General features: G+C 31.3%; 2 protein-coding genes across 2 annotated transcripts; both read right to left on the bottom strand.

Annotated features, from left to right (window-relative positions):
* Positions 1-11,236: 11,236 nt before the first annotated feature.
* Positions 11,237-16,264, bottom strand: LOC108329530 (shaggy-related protein kinase epsilon). Its single transcript, XM_017563781.2, has 13 exons — positions 15,928-16,264; positions 15,037-15,279; positions 14,806-14,898; positions 14,206-14,265; positions 13,817-14,089; positions 13,601-13,675; positions 13,120-13,176; positions 12,897-13,037; positions 12,508-12,558; positions 12,315-12,410; positions 12,117-12,200; positions 11,836-11,938; positions 11,237-11,761 (listed from the first exon to the last, which is right to left on the bottom strand). Exons 1-13 carry the CDS (start codon positions 15,988-15,990, stop codon positions 11,700-11,702), a joined length of 1,401 nt encoding a protein of 466 aa, XP_017419270.1. The 5' UTR covers positions 15,991-16,264; the 3' UTR covers positions 11,237-11,699.
* An 8,361-nt stretch (positions 16,265-24,625) lies between these two features.
* On the bottom strand, positions 24,626-25,162 carry LOC128195249 (secreted RxLR effector protein 161-like). Its single transcript, XM_052872484.1, has one exon. It carries the CDS (start codon positions 25,160-25,162, stop codon positions 24,626-24,628), a length of 537 nt encoding a protein of 178 aa, XP_052728444.1.
* Between the last annotated feature and the right edge of the window lie 507 nt (positions 25,163-25,669).

Raw genomic sequence — 25,669 nt, 5'->3', positions numbered from 1 at the left:
AGATTCAGTAATGATGTGGTATTTCTGTATATGTGTATATGTTGATGTTGAGGGTCCTGTAATTGGAGGTTATCCATACTCTAATAATCATCCAGTCTCAAGTAGAGAAGGATGAATTAATTGGTGAGAGGGGCAAGAGGTCCTGGTCTATGTGCCGGTTTTGGACATAGTGTTGAGGACTAACCTTGTGGATGGTATGGAGTATTTTGGAAATGTATTTGTAAGAGGAAGTAGAAGTCATCACAAGTGCATAACCTCCTGTGACCACTCATCAACGTATCATCCGGATGAGTGTCTATTGGGTATTGTGGAATGAGTGTCTATTGGGTATTGTGGAATGAGTGTCCATTGGGTATTGTGGAATGAGTGAATATTGAGTATTGTGGAATGAGTGTCTATTAAGTATTGTGGGATGAGTGTCTATTAGTAATTGTGGTATTGTGGGATGAGTATCTATGATGCGATTGTTGTATGATGGTATGAGTATCTATGATGCGATTGTTGTATGATGGTATGAGGGTGTCTGACATAATTATTATATGAGGTTTGTTGAGTGTATCAAAGTAATAGATGAGTATCTATGATGCGATAGTTGTATGATGGTATGAGGGTGTCTGACATAATTATTATATGAGGTTTGTTGAGAAATGTCGTCTGATTCAGTGTCAATGAAGAAAGAGATAGAAGAATAAATTAGAAGAATTCAAGTTATATTTATGAGTTTATAGTTGAAATCTGAGTTTAAAACACACATATATATGTATATACATATATATGTATATATGTATATACATATATACATGTATATACATATATACATATATATGTATATACATATATACATATATATGTATATATACATATATACATATATATGTATATATACATATATACATATATATGTATATATACATATATACATATATATGTATATATACATATATACATATATATGTATATATGTATATATACATATATATGTATATATGTATATATACATATATATGTATATATGTATATATACATATATATGTATATATGTATATATACATATATATGTATATATGTATATACATATATATGTATATATGTATATACATATATATGTATATATGTATATATATATATATATATATATATATAAATTATGAATTATCAAGTGTGAGATTAAGGGAGGTTACCTTAAATGTAATGCTACAATATATCAATTATGAATTATCAAGTGTGAGATTACGGGATGTTACATTAAAGGACTCAAGATGGGTCTTTGTTCAAGTAAAATTATAACTGTGTGTTCTCATTGTTAATTAAAGTTTTATGTATGTAGGTAGTTTAGTTATAATGATTTATTTATTTTAAATTGATGAATTGATTGTGATGAAATTAATAATTTTTATGATAATTATTGGTGTTGTCGATCTGTTTGGTTTTGTAATACATTTGTGGAATTAGTTTGATTATGTTAGAATTATCCAATTTGGTCTACTTGAGACTTATTTTGAACTAAACAATATACTTTAAACTAAAAAATAACTATAATTGACTAGATTGATAAGTTGGATAATCTAACGTAGTTGAATCAAAAGTTGTTTTATTGATACAGCATTAAGTGGTACCACATAACCATTAGGCACCAGTCGGAGAACTCAAGTCAATGAACTCTAGAGGTCCAGGATGTTCAATGGTATTGTGGGACTGTTGATGCCCACTTGAAAATAATCTTCAAAGGTATAAGGCGTTGGGCAACCCTGGTTGTTGAGCGCTTACTTGACAATGAGCACAGGGGTTCTAAAGTTGGGTGCCAAGTGTAAGGTGTTGAGCACCACCTTGGTTTTGTATCTAGGCTGCCTCGATAAAATTTTGATTTATACTTAATTAACCGTTGGATCAGATTGAAATTGTGACTAATGGTTTTTGAAATATGGTTTTTCACTTTGACTGTTGGGATTGTCAATTAAACATTTGTGTTAGATAAATGATTTTCAATATTTTGATATACTTAATGAAAATATTGTAATTGAATATTATACCAACATAATAAAAAATAAATGATAAAATATTAACATTTTAATTAAAATAAACAATATGTGGGTGATGTTATATGATGAGTTTGGATTGAGGTAAAATACACATGAATGACATAGTATGATGATTTAAGTGTAAGTTAGGTGTAAATGTTGTATATACTTTGAAGTAGTTGTATTTTTACTTCGGTTTGATATGAACTTGAATGGAATGAAAAGAGTGATTCCTATAATGAGAATTCTACTATGTGTTGTGATGTGTGTAGTGTATAGACGATAAAGATTGAAATGAGATAATTTTAACTTTATTAGTATTGAACTCATATAAACGAAGATAATTAGTTGTAACTGTCAAGGGAGGTTGTGAGAGTCGAGTGAGGTTCATATCTACAGTTTTAACAAGAGGTTAAACTTGTAAGATATAAAATTGATCTAATCATACTTTGTGGATCAAAGATACGACCTGAATTGATATAGTTATAACTCCTAAAGAGTGAGAGTTACAAATTTTTTTCCTTTATAATGAACATTTTCTAGAAATTATAGTTAGAATCACAACTTTTACATTTATAAAAAAGTTTTATTAAAATGTGATTTCATATTTAAAATTTTGTTATAAAAATAAAAAGTATAAGTTTTGAAAAGTTAAAATTCTCTTATTAGAATAAAAATTATAAAATATTAAAAACATTGTCACATAAAGTAAAATGAATTTCAAAAGATGTTTAAGATGTTAAAATAATTATCTCTTGTTGCATCTCATCTTAGTAAAGTTCTACTTTTCATATTTAAAAAGTAAATTATCTTGCAACATTTTTATTAACCACTTTAGTTGACATTAAATATATTTTTATTTATAAAATAATAAAAATATTTATAGAAAAAGTTAGATATGTTAAATTAGTCATCTCATAGAACTTGATCCTAGTTCATATGAGTTGAGACAAAAAAATTCACATGTCAAAAAAATATTTTATTAAAGAAAGTTCACAAGATCAATTATCTATAAAGACCTACAAGCCAAGGTCAACCATGGATTTCTTTTAATATGCTGATTATTTCATTCCTAATAATATATTTATAGTAACATTCAAAAGTTTTTCAATCATATTGGTGTAACTTATTTTGTAACTTAATCATATACATTATTCATGAATCAAATTATGCAATTAACATCTAGTTTCTTTTATATATATATATATATATATATATATATATATATATATATATATATATATATATATATATATATTTCATAAAATTGTGTGTATTATTCAATTTTGATATACAAAAATGTTTATGTTATATTAACATTGTTTTATAAAAATAATAACTTATTTGATTTTTGTATAGATGATTCTTTTGAGAAAAAATCGTTTCTTTTTAAATTGAAATACGTTTATTATATTTTAGATGTCAAAACTAAAATAAAGTTAAAAACATATTCATATATAATTTTTTAAAATAGTTTATCAAAATAAGTTGATAAAAACTTTCAAAACACAACAAAATTAAAAGAAATATGCTTTTACAATTGTATCCAAATATTGTTAAGAAGTAAACATTAAGCCTAACTCAACTCCACAAAACCTCTTATAAGATGACGTTTGCACCCACTTATATACTTTAAATTGGTCTTATCTCTAGTTGATGTGGGACTTCTAACACATTCTCACGCCGAGTATATACATACCGAGTGTGAGACTAAACATTAATGGGTTGTTCGATAGCGGATGAAACAATATGTCCAATAAACAATAAATATCGCTAGGATAAGTTCTAACCTAACTCTGATACCATGTTAAGAAATGAACTTAGTCTAACTCAACTCCGACAAAAATTTCAAAACACAAACAAATTAAAAGGAATATGTTTTGACGATTATATCCGCATATAATATAAAGTTGTAAAAAATAACTTTTTCAAATATGTTTTCACGATTATATCCGAATATAATATGAACGTGTAAAAAATAACTTGTTTTGAACATTTTTTTTCTTTCAAAATTATCTTATTTTTATGTTTAAACAACCTCAACATATATTATTTTTCAATTTTTTTAAATAATAAAATTATATATCTAAAATATGGTTACAATTAAAAAATTATTTTGAGTAAATTTTTATAAAACCAATATTTATATATTCTTTAGGAATAATAAGTTTTTAGAAGCAAATATAAATTAACTTTCATTTTTCAAAATCTGTAAAAAGTAATTATTACACAATTTTTATAAAAAAATATCTATATTTTATTAGATAATGAAAAACTACTATTGTACAATAAAATTTTTAAATTATATTTTTTTAAAGTATTTTACATTTCATAAAAATGTTTTGAGTAAAAAGAAAAATGATAGGAATAAATTATCATGTTGCAAAACTAAAAAAAAATGAGTAACAAAAAATATATTAAAAATAAACTAATTTAATTTTAAAGGGAGAAATTCACTCTAACTTTGTTCCAGCCCACTTTACATGGGATTTTGGAAATTATGACTTTTAAAAAAGTTCCATATTAAGTAAATAAAGTTTAGTTTTAGAAATGGTAAGATTACTACAGACAGCTCTAGAAAAAATTATCCAAGAATCATTTGTCCCTTCATCTATTCAAAAGATCTGTAAAATACAGTGAAATTCACTGTTAATTAATAAAAGTGCGAAAAATATATATTTCAAAACTATATACATTAAAATTAAAATTGACCAATAAGTAAACAAATAAAACCCATTATACACAATAAACTGAAAGAACTTCCATTACGTTGAATAAAGAAAACTGGGGAGTTCGTAGTTTTCTTTTTTCCTTTTTTTAATTGAAACAACAGAATCAAGCCAAACCAAAAAGAAAAAGAAGATGAGGTTTCATTGTGATTTCCTTTTCTTTCTTTTTTTGTGCATAGCAGAAATACCTATTTTAGTTCCCAATATAGCTACTATATGTTCTATATTTACCGCAGTAACACACTTTTTTTCAGGTTAGAATTTTCATTTTTGAATAGTCGAATTCTAATCTTTGTTTTGCTGCATTTTCCTCAACAATATTAGTCCGAATTTGATTTTCGGAAAACCAAATTTTGAACTGATTTTTTTATTTTTTTATTTTATTAAAATAATAGAGAACGAAAAATTAAAAAAAAAAGTTATATGTTTTTTTAATGAAAGAATATTTATTTATATGGTTAGATTTTGTTAAACTATATTTTTTAAATAATTTTTTTATTTTTCATTTATTAAATCATAGAAAATGAGAATAAAAATTAAGAATGGATAACGTATAGTAGCATTTTAATTTTAGCCCGCATACAACTAGTAAAATAAAATGTTATAAAATTTTCTCAAACTACAAAACTCTTTCTCTCTCTAACAAACTCAAGTCTTTCTTTTTCTTAAATTTCAAAATTAAGAAACCAAACTATGAGTGTATAATCTCATTACTTTTATAAAAACATTTTATATTCTCGTATAAACTTAAACTCTTAAATTGTAAAGAAACGATAAACCCTCAAGTCATCCTAAGAACTGATTTGATACCAAAATATAAAATCCCAATTTTAACAGCTTACAATTGATAAAATAAGATGTTATAAAAGAGATAAAACAAAATAAATTTGTCTCAAACTTATAAATATAATATTAATACAATTATCTAATAGAAAATAACCAAAATAATAAATATATCTAAGAGAACTAAAGATAATCACTAGATGACCAACAAGAAAACTTCGTTGCATTATCGTCTTCTACCAAAGATGCTTAAACATGTATCCCCCTTATTTGTCCATACCAATAAAATGATCATCGCAAAAAAAAAAAAACAAAAGAAATACAAAAAAAAAGAAGCAATTGTAATGTGTAGAAGATTTGCCCTAATATAATCATAAAATACCAATTTATCAACTAAACATGTATAACTTACAACTAATCATATATTCACATAAATAGTTAACACTAAACTCAATTATATGAATAGATGCCTTTGATATAGGGCTTCAACATGGGCGTGTACTTGTAATGGTATCTATGCTCTGTAAATTCATAAACAAAGAGGTTATCACCCTACCACCTGATAACGGTTGATTTTACGTGTTTTTGTGTATATATTTTGTGAATAAATAAACTCCTTCATAGCTTTTACCTTGTTTTATCCTCAAGTTTAATGTGTTTTCTAGTTTTCTTGTATTTTATTTAGTATATGCTTGTTTTTACCTCTAATCTCTTTATTTGAGTGTGTGAAATAAATGAATAGGAAGCAATTCTAGTGGAGGAAAACAAGCAAGAACTCAAGAGAACATGTTTTGAGACAATAAAAGATCAATTTGAAGCAAATACCCATGTTGGATGCCTTTGGAGCAAGCAGATCTGCAGAAAAAGTGAAAAAAGATGCAGTGCAGAAAAATCAGGCTGGGCCCCCCTGGTTCAGGGGGGCTGAGCGCCACCTGCACAGAAGTTGATTTCTGGTGTGCTCGAGCCAAGCGCCCTAGGAAGGGGGTTGTGCACCAGTCTTCGCGCAACTCTCGCGTCGGGCGCCCCAAGAAGGGGGTTGAGTGCGGACGGTGCTGATGTGTCAAAATGGGTTATTTAAACATGGGTCTCGCGATTTTTTGAGAATTCTTCTCCTCCTACACTTTATTCTTCACCTAGAGAGATTGGGAGAGGCCCTTGGAGGGTGTTTGGGGTGTTGGGAAGCTCTCCCACTCCTCCTTGGGTCTTCAAGCTTCATCAATGGTGATTTTGCCTCTTTTGGGTTGAGGAAGAAGATGGGTCACAAATTGGAGATTGAGATGCGAAGGGGAGGCGTAAATGGAGCATGGAGCAGTTGCCAAAAACCTTGGGAAAGGATCTGCATCCTCTCTTTTGTTCCAATTTCTTCCCTATCTCTTCAATTTTGTAGAACCCTAAGTTTTCCACCATGGAGGGCTTTTCCTATTTGTTAAGATTAGTTGTAAAACATGGAATTCTTATGTATTTTGTGATGTTAATGCTATATGCTTTTCCAATTCATGTTAGTATTCGATTTCTATGCTTAATGCTTTCTTTGGATTGATCACCCATGCATGAATTTTGGTTCTTGATGTATTAAGAAATATGAATTGAACCTAGAACTGAAATTGAACACCTATTGGATGGAATTGAGATGTTTGTGAATGCATGAGAATGAAATGGATGAATTCTAGTCTTAACAAATTGTAAATACTCTATGTTAAATTCCTTGCAGACCAACTGTTTGATAAAAATACCAAAAAGAGTTTCTTGTGTTTTTTGTACACTTTGATGTTTAATTGAGTTATGGAAAGAAGAGTTCTCATGTGTTGCATAAGTCCCTTAGGAGAGAACGATATTTATCACTTGTTACACTGCGACCGGTGCACTTGCCGTTGGTTTTGCAGCTAACAAGTTTTTGAGGTTAGTCCCCTCCACACCTAGGACCAAACATTATCATAGACTAGGACCTCCTACAACTCTCACCACATAACTCAATATACTCTATTTGAGTGTGAATAGCTATTAGAGTTCAGGATACCTCATTTATGACCCCTATATGTCAATGCATATACTAAACATTACCACCACACAAAATTTCTCCTTGAAATTCTCTCAACAATATTTCCAAACACATTCTCAACCATGTTATCACTTAATAAAATCATCATAATACATCTTAAACATACATAAAATTATAATAAATTTATCTCAAACAATTTACAACATAAGAAAATTAAATGTAGACACTAGCACTCAAAAGTAACTCTCAACATAAAATCTTTTGCAAAAGGTGTCGCCTTGCAAAATGTTGTGCTTAGCAACACCCTTCTTCCACTCAGTGTCCTGGAACCAAATTGCTCTAGATTGTAGTGAAAAATGGCACTCAACGATGCCCTACTACCACTCAATGCCCAAGCACTTGTATTTTCTCACACTATGGTACAATACTGGCACCCAACAGTCTTAAGCTAAAATGCTTTCAAACTTGCACAATGAATTGACACTCAACGCCAATTTGTCACTACTCAACACTGCATCAGATATCAACGTATGAAAATTTTGTGAATTGTGAAAATAGAACCTGTTCAAATGGTCTAATTGGTATTTCATTCTTAGTACTTGAGTCAAAAACAATTTTTAAATGTTAGGACACATACCAAATGGCTCAAATGATTAGATATTGATTTCTCAAATCAACACAAACACAACCAAAAAATTCAACCAAGGAACATTCAAAACAAAAGAAAATTAGCATATTAAACTTATCATATAATTCAATCATGAAAATAACAAATCTTAAGATATTTATAACTTAAAAGCAATGCAATTTATTTCTCTTCCCTGACCAACTGTTCATAAGACCCTAACTAGCGAAACTCTTCCCAACTTGCAGGATGTTCTGTCTATAAATAGAAACATCATAAGGACGATAAGGATATACCTATAATCACTAATAAGTAGAGACTCAAATATATGATTAAAAGGACACATGCAAGTAAAAAAAGGCCCACATGCAACCAATAACATAAAAAGACTAAGAAAAGAGCTAAAACTCAACTTACGCGAATAAAGAAACTGATCAGTCCAAATTGAAAAGCCCATCGCAATGATCAATCTTACGGTCTCAGTTCTTTAATCAGACAAACAGAAAAAAAGGAACCCTTAGAAAGAAGTTAAAGAACTTTAAAAAAGTGATTTTTAAGAAGATTATATGTTTTAAAACAATGAAAGGGGTTCATAAAAAGCTATTTATATTAAAAAATTTTAATATTAAAATAATTCACTCTTATTATTTTTAAACGATTATCCCTTTTAAAATGTCATTTTTTAAGTTTTTGCAAGAAACAAATAAAAATTCAAATTTGAAAGAAATAAGAAATAAATGTATAAGTATATTTTTAATAGAATTCGATGAAAGAAATAAAAAATAAATGTATAAGTATATTTAAAAGAATTCAAATATAAAAAAATAAAAAATAAATGTATAAATATATTTAATGAAATTTGAATATGAAAGAATAAAAAAAGTAAAAACATAGATTGGAAGATAAAAAAAGTTATATGTATATAAGATGGAAACAAAATTATATTTTGTAGTTTTATTTTATTTTTTATTAAGAATAGTGAAAATGTTAGTTATTAGTAGATACGTAGAAAAAAGAGGAGAGGAGTTAGTTAATGTTAATTGTAAAGAAGTTTTATAACTTTTTTTTTTATTTTAACAAATTGATTGATTAAAAAAAATATTTTTTAAACAAGTTGGTTTTGTTTTGTTTGTCTTTTGTAAAATATAATTTTTAATGAGACCATGAAATTGAAAATTATAAGTTAACAGAAAATGAATTTATTAAATTAAAGCAATTACATCTAGACATAATTGAAAATGAAATAAAACCAAATAACTACAATAATTGTGGTCTAAATTTTATACCTCTTTTGAATTGAGATAATTTCAAGATTTTAGATATTTTCATTGTTCGTTAGGTGTTAGTAGACATATATCTATTGTTTGGATGAACAATTTAATATATTTTTAAGAATGGGATGATACACAAATGGACCTATACGTTGAACTTTTTTCCAATGGTTGATCATTTGTGCAACATCATTATTTGAGTTGATTTCAACCATATCATGGATAAGTTTGTTATTAACTACCTTAGAAGACAAAGGTAGTCAATTTCAATTACTATTTGTTGTTTGCACAATGTACTTTTTGGTTTATTTTGTGTAGAAGGTCATTGAAGATGTAATTGTAGAGGATTGACATGGTGGTAGGATTGTCTGATCTGAAGTATAAATCATAACCATATGGACTATCTCTTATGCTTGTCCATTTGAGAGATAATAAAGTATTGCTAGTGAACACAAAATATGGTTTGAGTTTGTGGAAGAGGATAAGGATGAGGGAGTTGGATTTAGAAGAGAAAGTATTTCTTCAATCGACCTACTGAAGGTAATAAAGAATTCAATTATTGTGATGAAACATACAAATAATCATTTTTGCAACGTCACCATTTGATATTTGATGAGCATCATACGTAGTGGATCCTTGTTCATTCACTTTGGATCTTCAGAAGTACAACTTATTGGTGGATGTAATGGTTGGAATTTGTAAAGTTGTGCACATTTTTTCCTTTAGAAGGTAGAATGTGCAATTATATGAAATACGAAAGAGTTTTGGACTTTCACATTGGAACTACACACCATCTTTAGATTCGGTTATTTAACCATTTGAAAATAATGCTACGAGGTTGGAATTTAAATGGTTCTATTTGTTGTTGATGACAAAATTCTCCATCTCAAAGAAGTAGATGTTTTGATGTGTGGAGAGTGATTGTAGTGACGTGGTTTATTAAGCAATAAAATATTGTTATAGGTTGGGTGTGAAGTGTTAGTATTTATAAGAGAAATATTTTAGGGTGTTATTATTGATTGAAATAACTAGTGAGCCCATGTCCCAATAAATGTTAAGTTTAAGTGTACTAAAAGCAATTATGTGTTTTGGCATGCTTACCCAATAAAAGTGTTAAGTCATGTTTTTGTGGTAGAATATATGTGAAAGCATTGATTCACATACTAAATCATTGATTCACATACTAAGTCATTGGAACATCTCCCAATACATGTTAGTTTTAAATGTACTAAAAGAAAATATGTGTTTTACACTCTTATCCAAAAAAAATATTAAGTATTTTCTTTGTGATAAAGTAATGTAAGAGCATTATTTCATAAACTAGTCATTAGAACATTTTTCAAGTCATTATGTCAGATTAAAGTATGAAAAAGGCCAAAGATGTATTTAGCACGCTTATCTAATAAAGTTGTATCTTGTTTTTGTGAAAAAGTACATAAGAAAACATTGATTCATAGATTGAGTCATTAAAACATCTCTGTCCTTGAACATTGATACTTCACGTAAGTAGCATACATGAAATATTCAGAGAACCTTTTTACAACTTAAGTCAATTTTAAGCTTGTTTAAATAATGATCTTCTAAGTTGTTCGTAAAAATATTTTGTAGCTTCTATGAAAATAGTTTAGCAGCTTTTAACCCATAGAGAACCTTAGTCATTGCGAATCAAATAACTTATATTACCATTATCTAATGGAAAAGGTGGCAAAGGACATGCTGATCACCATGAAATTCTAGGATCAGTCCAAAATTTATCCTTTAAAGGTACTAGAAATCCACTAAGAATTTGTCAGAAAAAAAATGCTTAGCAGTCAGTAGAACGAAACATAACATACAGAATAAAAGGAGAATTTTTTTATGTTATTACAAAGAAACAAATACACAATAAATAGGGGCCGAAAAAAAAAAGATGCCTACTCATCTGATAATTCCACATAGTCCACCTTAAGAAGAAGCAGCTTGAACTATATGAAACATGAGCAAAGAATAGTAAGAACTGATTATCTTTTACAGCTGGTGGATTACATGAATCAATCATAAACTACTTAAAAAATGGTTGCAACCCCATCACCAGGCAGATCTACTTCATTCATCAGATTGTCACCTGCCAGTCCTTGACGACCAAGAGGTTGCATGGCTTTAAGGTTTCCTATGAGCTGAATAGTCATGATTGTGTAGGATGGACAGCAGAGACCTAGACTGTTAGGGAAAGTAGCATTGCTGGTGTGGTTATCTATTCATCCAAAATCCCATTTACAATGCTGAATAATGAATTCAACTTCTTGCATGATCAGGAATGAGACGTCGACGCAACTCTTCCGGTTTGCCTGCTAGTTCTGCATTGTTTTTTCATGTAAGTAATAGAAAAGAAAATATTTAACTGAACACACTAAGATTATCCCCTCCATACCTTGTGCACTGAAATCAAACAACGGAGGCAGTGGTCGACCATTTGGCAAGCATGCATTTGGATCTCGCAGATCATCAAAGAAAGGGTGTGCACAAGCCTCCAACTGCAACAGAATAAACATAGAAAACTGAATATCTTCCTAGTTTTAATAATATCAAACTGTGTACAAGCATGGATGAAGTTAAGTATGAACATTGTAACGTAGTTGATCTTTATATTGTAAATAAATATACAATTAAGCTGCTAAGCGTAACATTTCTAAAAGCTAATTAACTTCTTACAGCAGTGCAACGTAGATTTGGTGAATACTGAAGCATCCTCGACACTAGATCCACTGCTTCTGCTGGCATCTTCTTGTGGAAAACCTGATATAAATAGAATGGTCAAGTTAGATCTCTGATTGCAAGTATTTATCAAGTACTTACGAATTGCATACTCCAGGGGCAAGTGGGGGCACAAAGAAGTAAAGAACCGCTAACCTTGTGCCACGGGTGAGCTTTTATCTGAGGAAACTTAAATTCAGTGTAATTTGGATTCATGCACTTTATTTCTTCTCTGGTTGGTGTTCCCAAGATCTACAGTAAACATTATTACACTCAGATTAATGATGCAACGCTCAAGACAAAAACATATATTCAAGCAAAAAGGATAAAGAACATGAAAACTTTTTACCTTAATGATCTCAACCAACTGATCAACACCACTCTCTCCAGGAAACATTGGCTGCAAAGCAAAACACAATCACATATAAGCATTACTATGAAAACGTGTCATTTATTCAATTCTAGTGCTTGCTGGGATGAAGTTATATTCTACTAGAAACACATTGTACAACAGGTATTAGGTTAATTGTATGTTACTTCTTGCAGCATCTGAGTACCAGTTCCAAAAAATACCAAGAGAAAAACAAGTAACCATCAAAATACAACATAGCAGTATTGAAATGCAAATATCACCCAAAGAACTCTCACATAACTTCAACGAAATGTAACTTTTACAACAACAAAAAATGAAATTTCCTCTACAAATGAGATTGAGAGAGAATTAGTATAAATTCTCACATGTCCTAGAAGAAGCTCAGCCATAACACAGCCAGCAGACCAAATATCAATAGCAGTTGTGTATTCTGTTGCACCAAATATAAGCTCTGGAGCTCTGTAATACCGTGAGCATATGTATGATATGTTGGGTTCGCCAGGCACCTAAAGCACGATAATATCACAAGCTCAGGCACAAACTATTGTATGACTTTCATACTGATAAGGAAAAACAAAAGAAACATACCAGCATCTTTGCACTCCCAAAATCACATATCTTTAACTGATGACTCTGGGGATTAACCTGTGACATGCAATCACATGTCAGTTTAATACACTATGGTGTTATAAAGAAGAGATCCAAGCAGTAAGCAGAGTCAAAATGATCATTATCGGAAAAGCATTATTGAAATCTGCAATGAGTAGATCAACTCAGTCCTTCCACAGTATCAATGAGAACAACAAATTAAACAGCATGAGGCACAATTTACTCAGAACCTATCTATTCTTCCAATCAATAACATAGGATATCTATAGTTTAAAAACGTATGCCCTTAGGCAAATTTAAATGAGGTTTAACATGCAATTTTTTTTCAATTTATTCAATTAGTGGTATCAAGCAATGATACTTGCAATGATTTTTTCTTGTGCTTGCAAGAAATATATAAAATATAATATAAAAAACATTTAACAAACAAGAAATTTTAAAGCAAAAAAAAAGTTCTTACCAATAGATTCTGGGGCTTGATGTCCCTATGACAGACTCCAATCACGTGATGCAAATAATTTAAACCCCGGCATATCTACAAGAGTTTTAGCATGATCATTCAATAACAGCACAAAAGTAATAAGCTCAAAGCAAATAACTGAATACTACAAGCATAATGAAGGAAATTCAAAACCAAAATTTAATAGAAAAGGTTAATTAATAAATCCACAATTACCTGGTACAAATACAGTTGCACATAAATGATAGGCATATGTTGGTGCATTCTGATATAGTGCTTGGAAACTCTGTAGACCGTTTCAGGCACATACTCCAAAACTAGGTTAAGATACAACTCATCTTTCTCCGCGGCTGAGTAGAAACAGTGCTTTAGTCTGAGAACATTATTATGGTCAAGTATACGCATAACCTGTAGTTCCCTATTCTTATATCTCTTGTCTTGCAATACTTTTTTTATGGCAACTGCTTCACCAGTTTCAATGCACTTGGCCTACAGTATATTCAAGGCAAAGTGGATAAGCAAAAAAGTAACTTGACAAATACATAGAACAGTGAACAAAAGGATCAACCATTACGAGTGAAGAAATGCTGCAAATCAAATATTACCTGATAAACAACACCAAAAGAACCTGTGCCAACTATGCGTTCTGCCATGTACGAGATTGTCTGAACCAGGCAAAAATAAAGTTAACCAATGCAAAAGTATTTTCATAGCAAGTCATTAACACAAATAATTATACATCTATACAACAAAGAAAAAAGAATATTCTACCTAAACCTAATATTCCATAGTTACAATCATTTGTCCCATAGTAACTAGAAAGCACTGATAAGGTAACAGTTACAAACATTGTAGGAAAGTTTCTTTCACAATACCAACTAGTGAAATTTTACAATAAACAATCCAATTTTTAATATTCAAGCCAACAAAATATATCAAAACTGCAGAAGGGATATTCTTTCACCGTATGATCCTTTTAATAATTAATTAAATTTAAAAAGAAGTTATTAATAGGGTAAAATTGGAGAAACAAAAGAGGACATCAAAAAGGTTGATCCTCTTCATATAAAGATTAGATATAACAGGTAGTGTAATGCATAAATAATAAATTTAAAAAAAGGGATTCTAAGAATCTAACTCGATAAAATAAGATTTACAAATAGGATAGTAATGATCAAGTAAGGAGGAACTCATGGAAACAATACCCGCTTTGGTTGTCCATCTCGACCACCAATAACAGTTGTAATTATTTGGCCTGTTTCTGTTCCATTACCATTTACAACAGTGGCTTCCATATCCTGCACAAGCAAATCATTTATCAGACTCAACGATTGCATTCAAAAATAAGAAACAGCTTTACGTTTAGAGAACTATGATAGTAATGACCAACAAATATCAAAAGTAAGAAAACAAGAAAACTGAATCACAAAAAGTACCTTCTCATTGTTATTTTTTCCTTTGTCGTCTCCGATTTTCATTTCATTTAATTCCTTTGGAAGTTGATCATAACCTGACTTCTCAGATCTGGTTGTAGCATTATTGGAATTAACACTTTCTGCCAATGCATCTCCATACTGCTCGTGATCTTTTCCACATTTCTCCATAGAATCTGTTTCCTCAAAGACCTTTTCTTCGGTTCCTTGATCAAACTTAGGTCTTTTTGTTGTAGAATCACCTACCTGGAAAGAAATGGTTTGGATTTAACTAACACAATAGGAACATATCATGTGTTTTTACCAGGCATTAAAAATGGAAAAACATATTGAACTCCAAGGTAAACAACATTTTCCCAACTTCCCTCGTAGTTAGGCTTATCATAGTCTCGCCAAAATCAAATTAATACAATCATGTAATACTAACACAAGGCTTGTGCCTTCATTAGCTTGACAATTGATCGAATCCAAGACACAAATATATAAATAAAACAACAGCAATGAACACACAAATGGTCAGATCATAAACCATCTTAAATCAAATAAAGCTATATCTCAAAACCGATATAAGAAAAACAAAAAACAGAAGAAATATCAAAACCACAATTAACTAGGCAAAAAGGAAATCCCTCATGTAATAACTCCCATCAGGGTGCTAAATCAAATTCATAACCATATTATGAAAAAAATAAAGAAAATTTTGTACCCACAACAAGCATAATCCAGACAATCCAAATCAATGAACATGTTGATTTCTTGTTTCTGGATCAAAATTTAGTTTTTCAATTTCGCAAACAACCTAATGGAAAAGGAACTTCCTCAAAAAAAACAAAAAGCAAAACAAAAATGAAAGCTTTTGGTAGGGGAAGAAAAACAAAAGGGTGTTAAGCTTACAGAATCTGATGAAATGGAAGTCCTCCCAGAAGCAATGCTTTTCAACCTTCGCATCATATTCATAATAATAGATTCTTCCAACCCCAACAACGCAACTCAATCAACAACCTAAGCACCCTCAAATCCCACCAATTTTTGTTTTTTTTTTGTCAAAAAAAATGAAGAAAAAGAAAAGAGAAAGAGAGAGAAGTTTCTCTCTCTTCTCCTACAACAGCTTTCTGCAAATACAAAATGATGAAGAAGATGAAAGCGAAAATGGAGCCAAACAACACAGATCTTATGAACCCACTTTCTCAAATTTGGGTGCCAGGTGGAATTTTCAGTTTTTTTTAACAACTAGTTATTGAATTTCTCAAATTTCTATGGTTAAACTTCCATCAATTCCAATCATTCCAGATTCAAAGTCTGTACCTCAGTCAAACGTAAAATTTGGACCATCGATCGGTCGTTGATACAGATTGGACCGTTTCGATCTTCTAGTTTTGACACAAAAGTTGGTGTTCGTAGCTGAAGTTACGCAAACACCCTTGATTTTGGGTGAAATAACAGAAAAGGTTTCTTCAGACAGATATGAGGTATAAACGGAATATTTGGAGGAATTATCGTGTTTCTACTATGAATCATGCGACATTTTAGGACAATGTAGGACAAAGTTTCAAAAGCAAAACAATTTTAGTTGACAATTCTTATTTATTAATTTTGGTTTGAATTTTATTTTTTTAACATTATTGTAGGAATCTAATAGGAATGTTAAATTACATCATTTTTATGAATTGTTTCCATGTAAATTATATGTCATTTTGCTATGAAAAAAGCAACAATGGTATTTTTCTAATTACTCAACAAATAACACACACACACACACATATATATATATATATATATATATATATATATATATATATATATATATATCTTAAAATGTTTTGTTATATTTCCTTGTCTAACAAGTAAGAAAAATTAAATGTTTTCTAAGTGCAGTCAAACTAACTTTTCTTATTTTGAAAGAAGGTGTACATTGTCATTTCATTATAACCAATAAGGTTAATTATATATACCAAATTGTTTTACATGTTTTTGTGCGTCAGTTCATTATTTATAGAACTGTAAGAATTAAATAATGGAAGATAATAATCTCACACTCAAAAAACATGTAAAACAATTATTATAAATATTCATTAGGTTCTAAAATATATTGTTATATCACTATTTTTACTTTAAAAAACAAATATCACCAAAAAAATGTTAATTTCGTTTCGTATTTTTTTTAAATAACAAATTATTAATTTGTGTTAAAAGAAGAGAAGTGGTTTCAATACATGAAAAATGTAAAAAGAGGTATTATCTTGTTAATAAGAAATGGATATAGTTGAAAGGAAGTATTTTGCTAAAAATTATCCATATAAATTTCATTCAAGATTAACTATTGACTTTATTGATGAATATTAATATTTCAAAAAAAAATCTCATCAAAAACACCAGTTTAATAAAATGTAAAAGAGAAAAACTTTTTTAAAAGAAACACTTCAGATTTTAATCACTTGGCAAAATTTAAAAAAAAAATGCCTTTGAAAAATGTTTACCTTAATGAGCTCCACACTTAATAACTTTACTGAAGAACTTATGATACAAAAATATTAAAGGTAATTAATTAAGCATTTTTTAATAGTCTCCATACTTTTGATCAGTTATTCTTTATGATAAGAAAAAGAAAATGCAAACTATTTTTTATGTCTATAAGAATAATATAAAAATAGTTACGTTAGTCAATGCCTTTTAATATAAAAGTTGAACCGATAAAAGAATTGATCAAAGATTCAACGATTTACTAACCTCCATGATGACTTTCATTTTCTTAGTAATCTTTTCAAACATTGATTTTTTGGATTTTTTAATTCATACATTATATTGTTTTAGTAGTTTTCCTCTTGAGACGACTTAGTTTTCAAAGTTATGCTCTAAGTTTCTCTATATAGTATACAATAAATAAAATAATGAAAGAATTAAATAGTAGCAGAAATATATGTTAATGAAACATATTGCTTGAACATATTACTATTCAAACACATTAGTCATTTGACAATTTTATTATTAACTGAAATGACTACATTAGATGGTCTAATTCCTTACATTCCTTAGTTTTTAATGTTACATATGACACACTTTCTTCAAAAGTTTAAAACCTATATTCATTATTTTGTTAAAAATTTGTACATAACATTATTTTAACACAAATTGATAGGTTTTCCTTAAAAAGTAGTGTGTTATGTATTGTCATTATGAACAATTACTTAACGCAATAATCTTTAAATTTATTTATATAAATACTCTATATTATTGTTTGAAGCAATATATATATATATATATATATATATATATTATAGAATAAATTTAAACTATATTAATATAAAGCTTATACAAGTCATAAAAAAAAAATATTATATGGTAGAAATAACATTTTTTTTCTCTTATAAGGCATACGACATATTATGAAATGCATCATGTAATGTTGCCTAAAAGGAGAAGAAATAAAGAGTGTAAAACTAGTTTTTTTTTTTTTAAATGAAATTTATCTTTAAGCTCATTTGAGTGACTTTTCGATAAGTCTTACAGAGTATAAATGCTTATTAACAAGTTAAGCTTTGTTTTCAACCCGAAAAATTGTTGAACTTGAGTGATTAAAATTAGGTTAATCTTCATTAATGGAAATAAAAGGTAAAGAAATTAAGATATCATGAGTGGAATACTTAAGCAAAAGAGTTCAAAGAATAATACATGAAAACAAAGGAAACAGTATTTTATTTTTTACAAGTTGGTCTAAGAAAAAGAATTAGCATGACAAATTTTTATTTGAAGAATTTGAACAGTTGTTATAAAAATAATGACATTTTTTTTAAAGCAATAAGATTCAGAGAACTGAGGTAATAGATAGAAATTTGCATCTTCTTCTGTGATTTTATCGTATTAAAATTAACTCGGAGTACGTGCACTAAGTACAAAATTTGTTTTTAAACTCGCATAATATACCTCATTTCATATAAAACTGCTGTCTATCAAAACGCGGTGGCAGATTTGAAAATAAAGGAACCTTATATGCTTCGGTGGCATGCAGGACCGAAGCAAAACAACGTTATGATCTCGGTTCCAGGCAGAACCGGTGCCTAAAACCCAAGGCTTTTGGGCTGACAGCTTTTTAAAAATTGATACTACCTCGGGTGCAAAGCAGAACCGAGGCATAAAGCCTCTGCCACACCTGCAACTCACTGACACGCTTCTTCCACACGGCAAGTCATCCTTATGACATCGGGTGCTATGTTTAATGGAAGCATATAATGCTTTATTGCCTCAGGCAAAAGTAGAACTGAGGTATAATATGCTTTCCAAACCCGTACCTTTCCCCATTTCGTTTGTGTTCTTCTCTACCCAAAAACGAAGCTTCTTTCTTCCTCTTTCTATAGTTCACATCATTAACATTTTATTAAACATGGTTATAAGCTAACAGATACCACCAAGAAACCCTCTCAGGGACGAAGAACTCCCTCCGATCCCAATCTCATCTCTCATTCTTCCTCTGCAGTTTCGTCCACCACTATCACTCCTTGCCTCGCCACGCCGCTCCTGTGCTGCCAATGCTCGTGCCTGCCTCGCCGTGCTGCTACCTCTACGCTCGTCACCTCTGTTTCTGTTGTTGCCCGCGCCTCGTCCTTGCACCGTTGGTTCCCTGCCGCCTGCGTCCGCCACTGCTGCCTTTGATTTAGGGTTGAACGGGGTTGCGCGAAGTGAGATTGGGGGAGTTTGATTTAGGGTTTGCTGACGGTATCATTGACAGTGAAGATTGGGGGAAAGATGGTGCTTTGCCACGAAGAAAAGATGGTGCTCTGTGGTGCGAAGGAGATCGAGAGATTGGTGAAGTCGCGGTGGTTCGATGCGAAGGAGAGAAAGAGATTGGGGGAAATATTGCAGGTTGCGCGAAGGAGAGACAGGGCTCTCGCGGTGGTTTTGTGGTGACCGGTAAAAGTGGTCCGATGGATGGAGTGTTGAAGATTGGTGGAGTCGCGGCGGCGTCCTGGTTCTCCGGTGGTTTTGTGGTGGTTCGATAATGGTTTCCTTTCTGGTATTCCCTCCTTTCTGATCTGCAGTCGCGGCGGCGTCTTGATTTTCTGGTTTGGTTTCTTGCAGGTTGCCTTGGACAACGGCGTGATTCTGGAGAATGTTGTTGGAGAAGAAGACTTTGCGTGGTGGTTTGTGGTGGTCCGGTAAAGGTGGCACGGTTGTTGGGTGGTGGTCCGAACGGTTGTTGGGTGGTGGTCCGAACGGTTGTTGGGTGGTGGTCCGAACGGTTGTTGGGTGGTGGAGACCTTTCTCGAGAGTGAAGATACCTTGCTTACTTGGAGAACTCAAAGCTTGAGAAACAACTTTTCACAGACAAAATTAAAAAAAAAAAAAATTATAACCACTCTATTGCCTCGGTTCCTTATGAACAGATTGGAAAAAAGTAACCCTACTACCTCGGTTCCCTGTGAACTGAGGCAAAATCATACTTCTTTTTGACTCGGTTGTGAACCGAGGTCAAAAACTTATCCCTTTTACCTCGTCTGTATATACACCGGTTCAAGAACCGCGGTCTATAAGCAAAATTAACCGATGTCGTTTCCGTTAATTGCACTAGTGGTCAGTGCAAAATTTGCTTCTTCAATATGAAGATTATTGTTGAATTATGATAGATAAACATGACAGTCTATTGTTGGTGGTGCCACTTTGAATGTTGAAGTCTTTGCTTCACCTTTTTATGTTTGTGTCGTTTGTTAGTGAGCCACTTCTGATGATAGTATGTTTTATTTGATCAACTAAGCTTGAGAGAGCAAGATACAAGAGTATATATATAATTAGAAATATATTAACATAAAAACTCATTATAACAAAATGAATTGTATACAAAAACAAATTATTTCGGCAGGATTTAGAATCCTAATAAAAAACATTCAAAGTTGTCTGTTCTGATGTGCAGTCGTGCTGTCTTCTCTCTTCTCCTTGTCCAAGTCGCGGGGGAGGGTGCCTGCAAAAAACACTCCGACGCTCAAGTCAGTGACCTCCCGTAATAATCTTGTAATCAAGATTAGTTATTAGAGCTCTAAGTTCAGTTATAATGAGCTTATCATTAGGTCTGACTCATTAACCACCAATGAATGACAATATTAATTGTCAATAAATGACAATTATTTTCATTAACTCTCCGACAGTTATTACTATTGATTACCTTAACAGCTCTTTTTACCGATCGGTTCATTGACTTAAAAGGTATCATCGGTCGGCCGACTCTTCTACACCTTTACCGTTCGGTCGGCTATGAGCCCATAGTAACACAAATATTCCCTAATACCCCTTCTCATGATAGAGTGTGTATGTTAAGAAGTGACAATCTATTTTTATATGTTTGCTCCATTCATGAAAAGAGGGCTGAATTGTACAGTAATTATCACAAAACATGGGAAAAGGCATATGTATGGAATAGGCTAGATTATCAGCAACATATTTTAACTATTGTAATTCACAAGCCAGTGTGGCTAAAGTCCTATATTCAGTTTTTGTGAAACTAAAAAAGACATTAATTTGTTTTTTGGACTTCCATGATATTAAGCAATGACTATAGAATATGTAATAGACTGTTACCATATTAATATTTATGAAGAGAAAAAGATAGAACATTCATAAACGAAACATTAAACACTTTATTTGATCAACGTGAGAAAACAAGATACAAAAGTATATATACAATAGATCAAAAGAAAAATTGATTATAACATGATCAGTAGTAACAAAAATAGATATTCCTTAATATGCAATATCTCAATTTGCGCGCCACTGGCATTATTCATGCCATCTTCCCCTTGTCTGGAAACTACTGGACTTTGCCACTGCTGTGAGATGCCATTTGAGTGCTCCACTTGATTCCCAAAACTATTCGAAAGACCACATTTTCTATGTCAATTGGGATCATATCCATTGTAATTTGTGTATATATTATATCAGTTTTATTCGATGTAAAATATACCATACTTTCTACACCAGTAACATCTGCATCCATAGCTTAATTGACCCAAAATCTACAAAATAACCAATATAATATGTTTTATTAGTAGTGGATGGTCCATGCTTTAAACGAAGTTGTCGCTTCCATAGGAGTTTTAGTGCTAAAAAATCTCAAATTGAATAAAACAAACTTATATATATTTTAGTCCAGTGACTTAGATATATATATATATAGATAAACACGATGGATTAGTATTTTTAGTTAGATTTTTTCTTTTCAAGTCCTAAGTTCTTGAACTTTTTAAGTCCTAATTCTTTGCTTCAATGCAACAATCTCGTCCAGTTTCTTCTTCTATAAAAAAAGACAAGATGGTCAATAAGTTGAATTATGCCTTGTAAAAGGGAATAAAAATTCCTAGATTGCAATTCAATTCCTATTCTCAGTATTGCAAATTGCATACTGGTTTTGTTCAAAGCGAATACAAAGAGGCGAGAGAGACTCCAAGAATTTGATCACTAATGGAGATAATAAATAGTAAAAGACTATAAGGCAATGTTAGAAAGTAAAACATGAATAATGAGCTATTGGATTAAAAGGATTAGTGGGTCATGGGTCAGATGATGGGTTGGGCTATCTATATCAAAATGAGGCCATTTCTTTTTACACTTCCGATTTTTCTTCCTCACCCTAACAAAATCTCCAAAATATCCTTTATTCGTATCTTCTTACCCCTCACAAAGTTTCGAGCACCTCCCCTGTTGCGGTCTCCCTCCCTGTGCTCAAACGCCGACGCAATTCCGTCGAGCTTCCACAACCAACAACGACAACTACTGTAATCGAAAACAGTTCAACCATCAAGAAAACAATGTAATTGAAACCAACAAGAAATAACAGTCTACGAAAAACACCCTTCATAAGAAAAAACCCAAGTTAACAAGAATGAGAATGGAAGAAGGTGAGTTGGGATGGTTTGTGGAAAGGTTGTTCCCGAATATTTTGGTATGTTTCGAAATATATTGGTTTGTTAATCCGGAATACACAACAGAAAATGTGTTCCAAATTTATCAATCTAGAAACTGTACCTGATTTATGAATTGGACGCTCTGGAATACATTCCAGAATCCAATAATACATTCTAGATTGTCCTATCCGAAATTCATATAATTCAAAATGTATTCGTGGTAATGTATTCTGAATTAACCATTCTGAAAATCACAAATGAGTACCAGATTTAGCAATCCGAATTAGACTTCCGGTAATCTATTTCGGTCTGGTCTTTCCATAAAGATTTCTAATACATATATTTTGGATTGGTCTATTCCGAAGTGTTTAACAAAATAAGCCTGGAACAGTGAATTTGGTGTGCATGCCTGACTTCATCCATCTTCATACCCCATTCTTCATTATTTTTTCCTTATAATTTTCTATTCCTATTATTACAAAATTTCAACCGGAATCGGAACAGGGGTTTGGTGATTCCAGACCTCAACATCGCCGACGAAGCCTCCACCATCTTCTATTCCGGCGAGTGGAGGGTCTCGACTACCAGCAGCAACAACGAGAGCCGCCGAGCGTCTTCCGTCGAAGCTTGCATCTCCTCATCGTCGTTCCCATTTCCATTGTGACCTAACCACCTCCGTTAAGTCTGCACCCCAAGGTCGGTCACTCTCTTCTCCGTTCCAGCCAATGCTCGAGTTAGCAATTGGAGAAAGGTAGTTCGATGTGTAAAGAATTCTTTAATTTTCATGAAACTTGAATTTTCATGATATTTACTATTTTCTCATACACAGTGGAAAATTTTTTATCTTTGTCAATGTTCTCCCTTCTCTTACTCCTTTAATGCTTTTTTCATGATATAGAAATTCTGAAAGATGTCACAGTTTCTTTTCTTTTCAGAGGATGTAACCTTTCTTTCTCTCTTTTCAGAAACTTAACCTGTCAACCGTAATCCAACTTTTTCCCTCTTTTATGATATTTAATCAACTTTAATAAAATACCAAAATGCTCTTTATTAAAGTGAGAAGAGAGTGATTAATTTTAATAACTCTAAAATAATCCCTATAACTTTAATACATTATATTCTTCTAATCATCACATTAGAATCTGTACATCAAAGTTATACTTTAAATTACATGAACCAATCTTAAATATTAATATAATTTAACATTCTCTCACTTGGTTCATGTGATGACTTGAAGATCTAAAACTAAACTTTAAGTACGCACCATTCATTAGAATTATCAAGTCATCATCCTTATATGAATTGAAATGATCGGATCATGGCGGGCAAAAGTCATGAACGACAAGATTCCTTCCATGTATCACATAATCAAATCAACTCAACATAACTTTAATCAATCTTTTAACTTTCATGTCTCTAAAAGAGATATAACTTGTTACCACAATCAATAATACATGTATATAACTTAATGTGGATAACAATAGAATAAAGAGAAACATAACTTTAATTGAATTCACAAGTGTCATGACAGTACAAGCATATAACTATACATATCCATATAGATAGATAACATCATTATGTTAATATTGACTTATCCATAATGCCCATACTTTCAACATGGCCAATAAAAGTTTTGGGTGGTAGTCATTTAGTTAACGGATCTGCTATCATCAAATCCATACCAATATGCTCAATTAACGGATCTGCTATTTCAAATCCATGTGTTTAGCACCCTTTGAGTACTTGTCATTTTTAGAGAAGAAGACGGCTGCGGAATTATAACAATAAATCCTTATAGGCCTAGCAATACTGTCAATAATGCCAAGCCTCGATACAAAGTTCCGCAACCACAAAGCATGAACCGTGGCCTCAAAGCATGCCATGAATTCAGCTTCCATGGTGGAAGTAGCAATGACTGATTGTTTTGCACTTTTCCAAGAAATTGCTCCTCCAGCTAATAGATAAACATAACCAAATGTGGATTTTCTTGAATCCACACATCCAGCATAGTCTGAATCCGAGTAGCCAACCATCTCAAGATGATCTGACTTTCTGTAGGTGAGCATGTATTCTTTGGTACCTTGTAAATACCTAAGAACTTTCTTTGCAGCTTTCCAGTGATCCATTCCAGGATTACTTTGATATCGGCCTAAGATTCCAACAGCAAAACTGATATCTGGCCGAGTACAAGTTTGAGCATACATCAAACTCCTAACCACTGACGCATAAGGAATAGACTCCATGGCCTTTCATTCCAAATCATTCTTGGGACATTGCATTTGACTAAACTTGTCTCCTTTTTGAATTGGAACTATTCCAGGAGAACATTTTTCCATTCTGAATCTCTCTAACACTTTGTTAATATAGCCTTTTTGAGACAAACTTAACAATCCTTGTGATCTATCACGGAATATTTCTATTCCTATCACATAAGATGCCTCATTCATATCTTTCATTTCAAAGTTGCTATAAAGAAACTTCTTTACATCATGTAACATACCAACATCATTAGTAGCAAGAAGAATGTCGTCAACATATAGAACCAATATAACAAACTTACTCCCACTGATCTTCATATATATACACCGGTCAACGATGTTCTCTACAAAACCATACGAAGTTATGATATCATTAAATTTTAGATACCATTTTCGGGAAGCTTGTTTCAGTCCATATATTGATTTCTTCAATTTACACACCAAATTTTCTTTTCCTGTTATTATGAAACCTTCTGGTTGGTCCATATAAAC

Source organism: Vigna angularis, chromosome 2 (genome assembly GCF_016808095.1).
Source record: "Vigna angularis cultivar LongXiaoDou No.4 chromosome 2, ASM1680809v1, whole genome shotgun sequence".
Lineage (NCBI taxonomy): Eukaryota > Viridiplantae > Streptophyta > Magnoliopsida > Fabales > Fabaceae > Vigna > Vigna angularis.
This window is presented reverse-complemented; position numbering and strand designations above follow the sequence as displayed.

Coding starts and splice junctions, on each gene's coding strand:
- LOC108329530 (XM_017563781.2), bottom strand. CDS start 15,990: ATGAATATGATGCGAAGGTTGAAAAGCATTGCTTCTGGGAGGACTTCC. Junction 14,899..15,036: donor GAAAAAATAACAATGAGAAG/GTACTTTTTGTG, acceptor TTGCTTGTGCAG/GATATGGAAGCCACTGTTGT. Junction 13,177..13,600: donor TCAAGCCCCAGAATCTATTG/GTAAGAACTTTT, acceptor TGCATGTCACAG/GTTAATCCCCAGAGTCATCA.
- LOC128195249 (XM_052872484.1), bottom strand. CDS start 25,162: ATGGAGTCTATTCCTTATGCGTCAGTGGTTAGGAGTTTGATGTATGCT.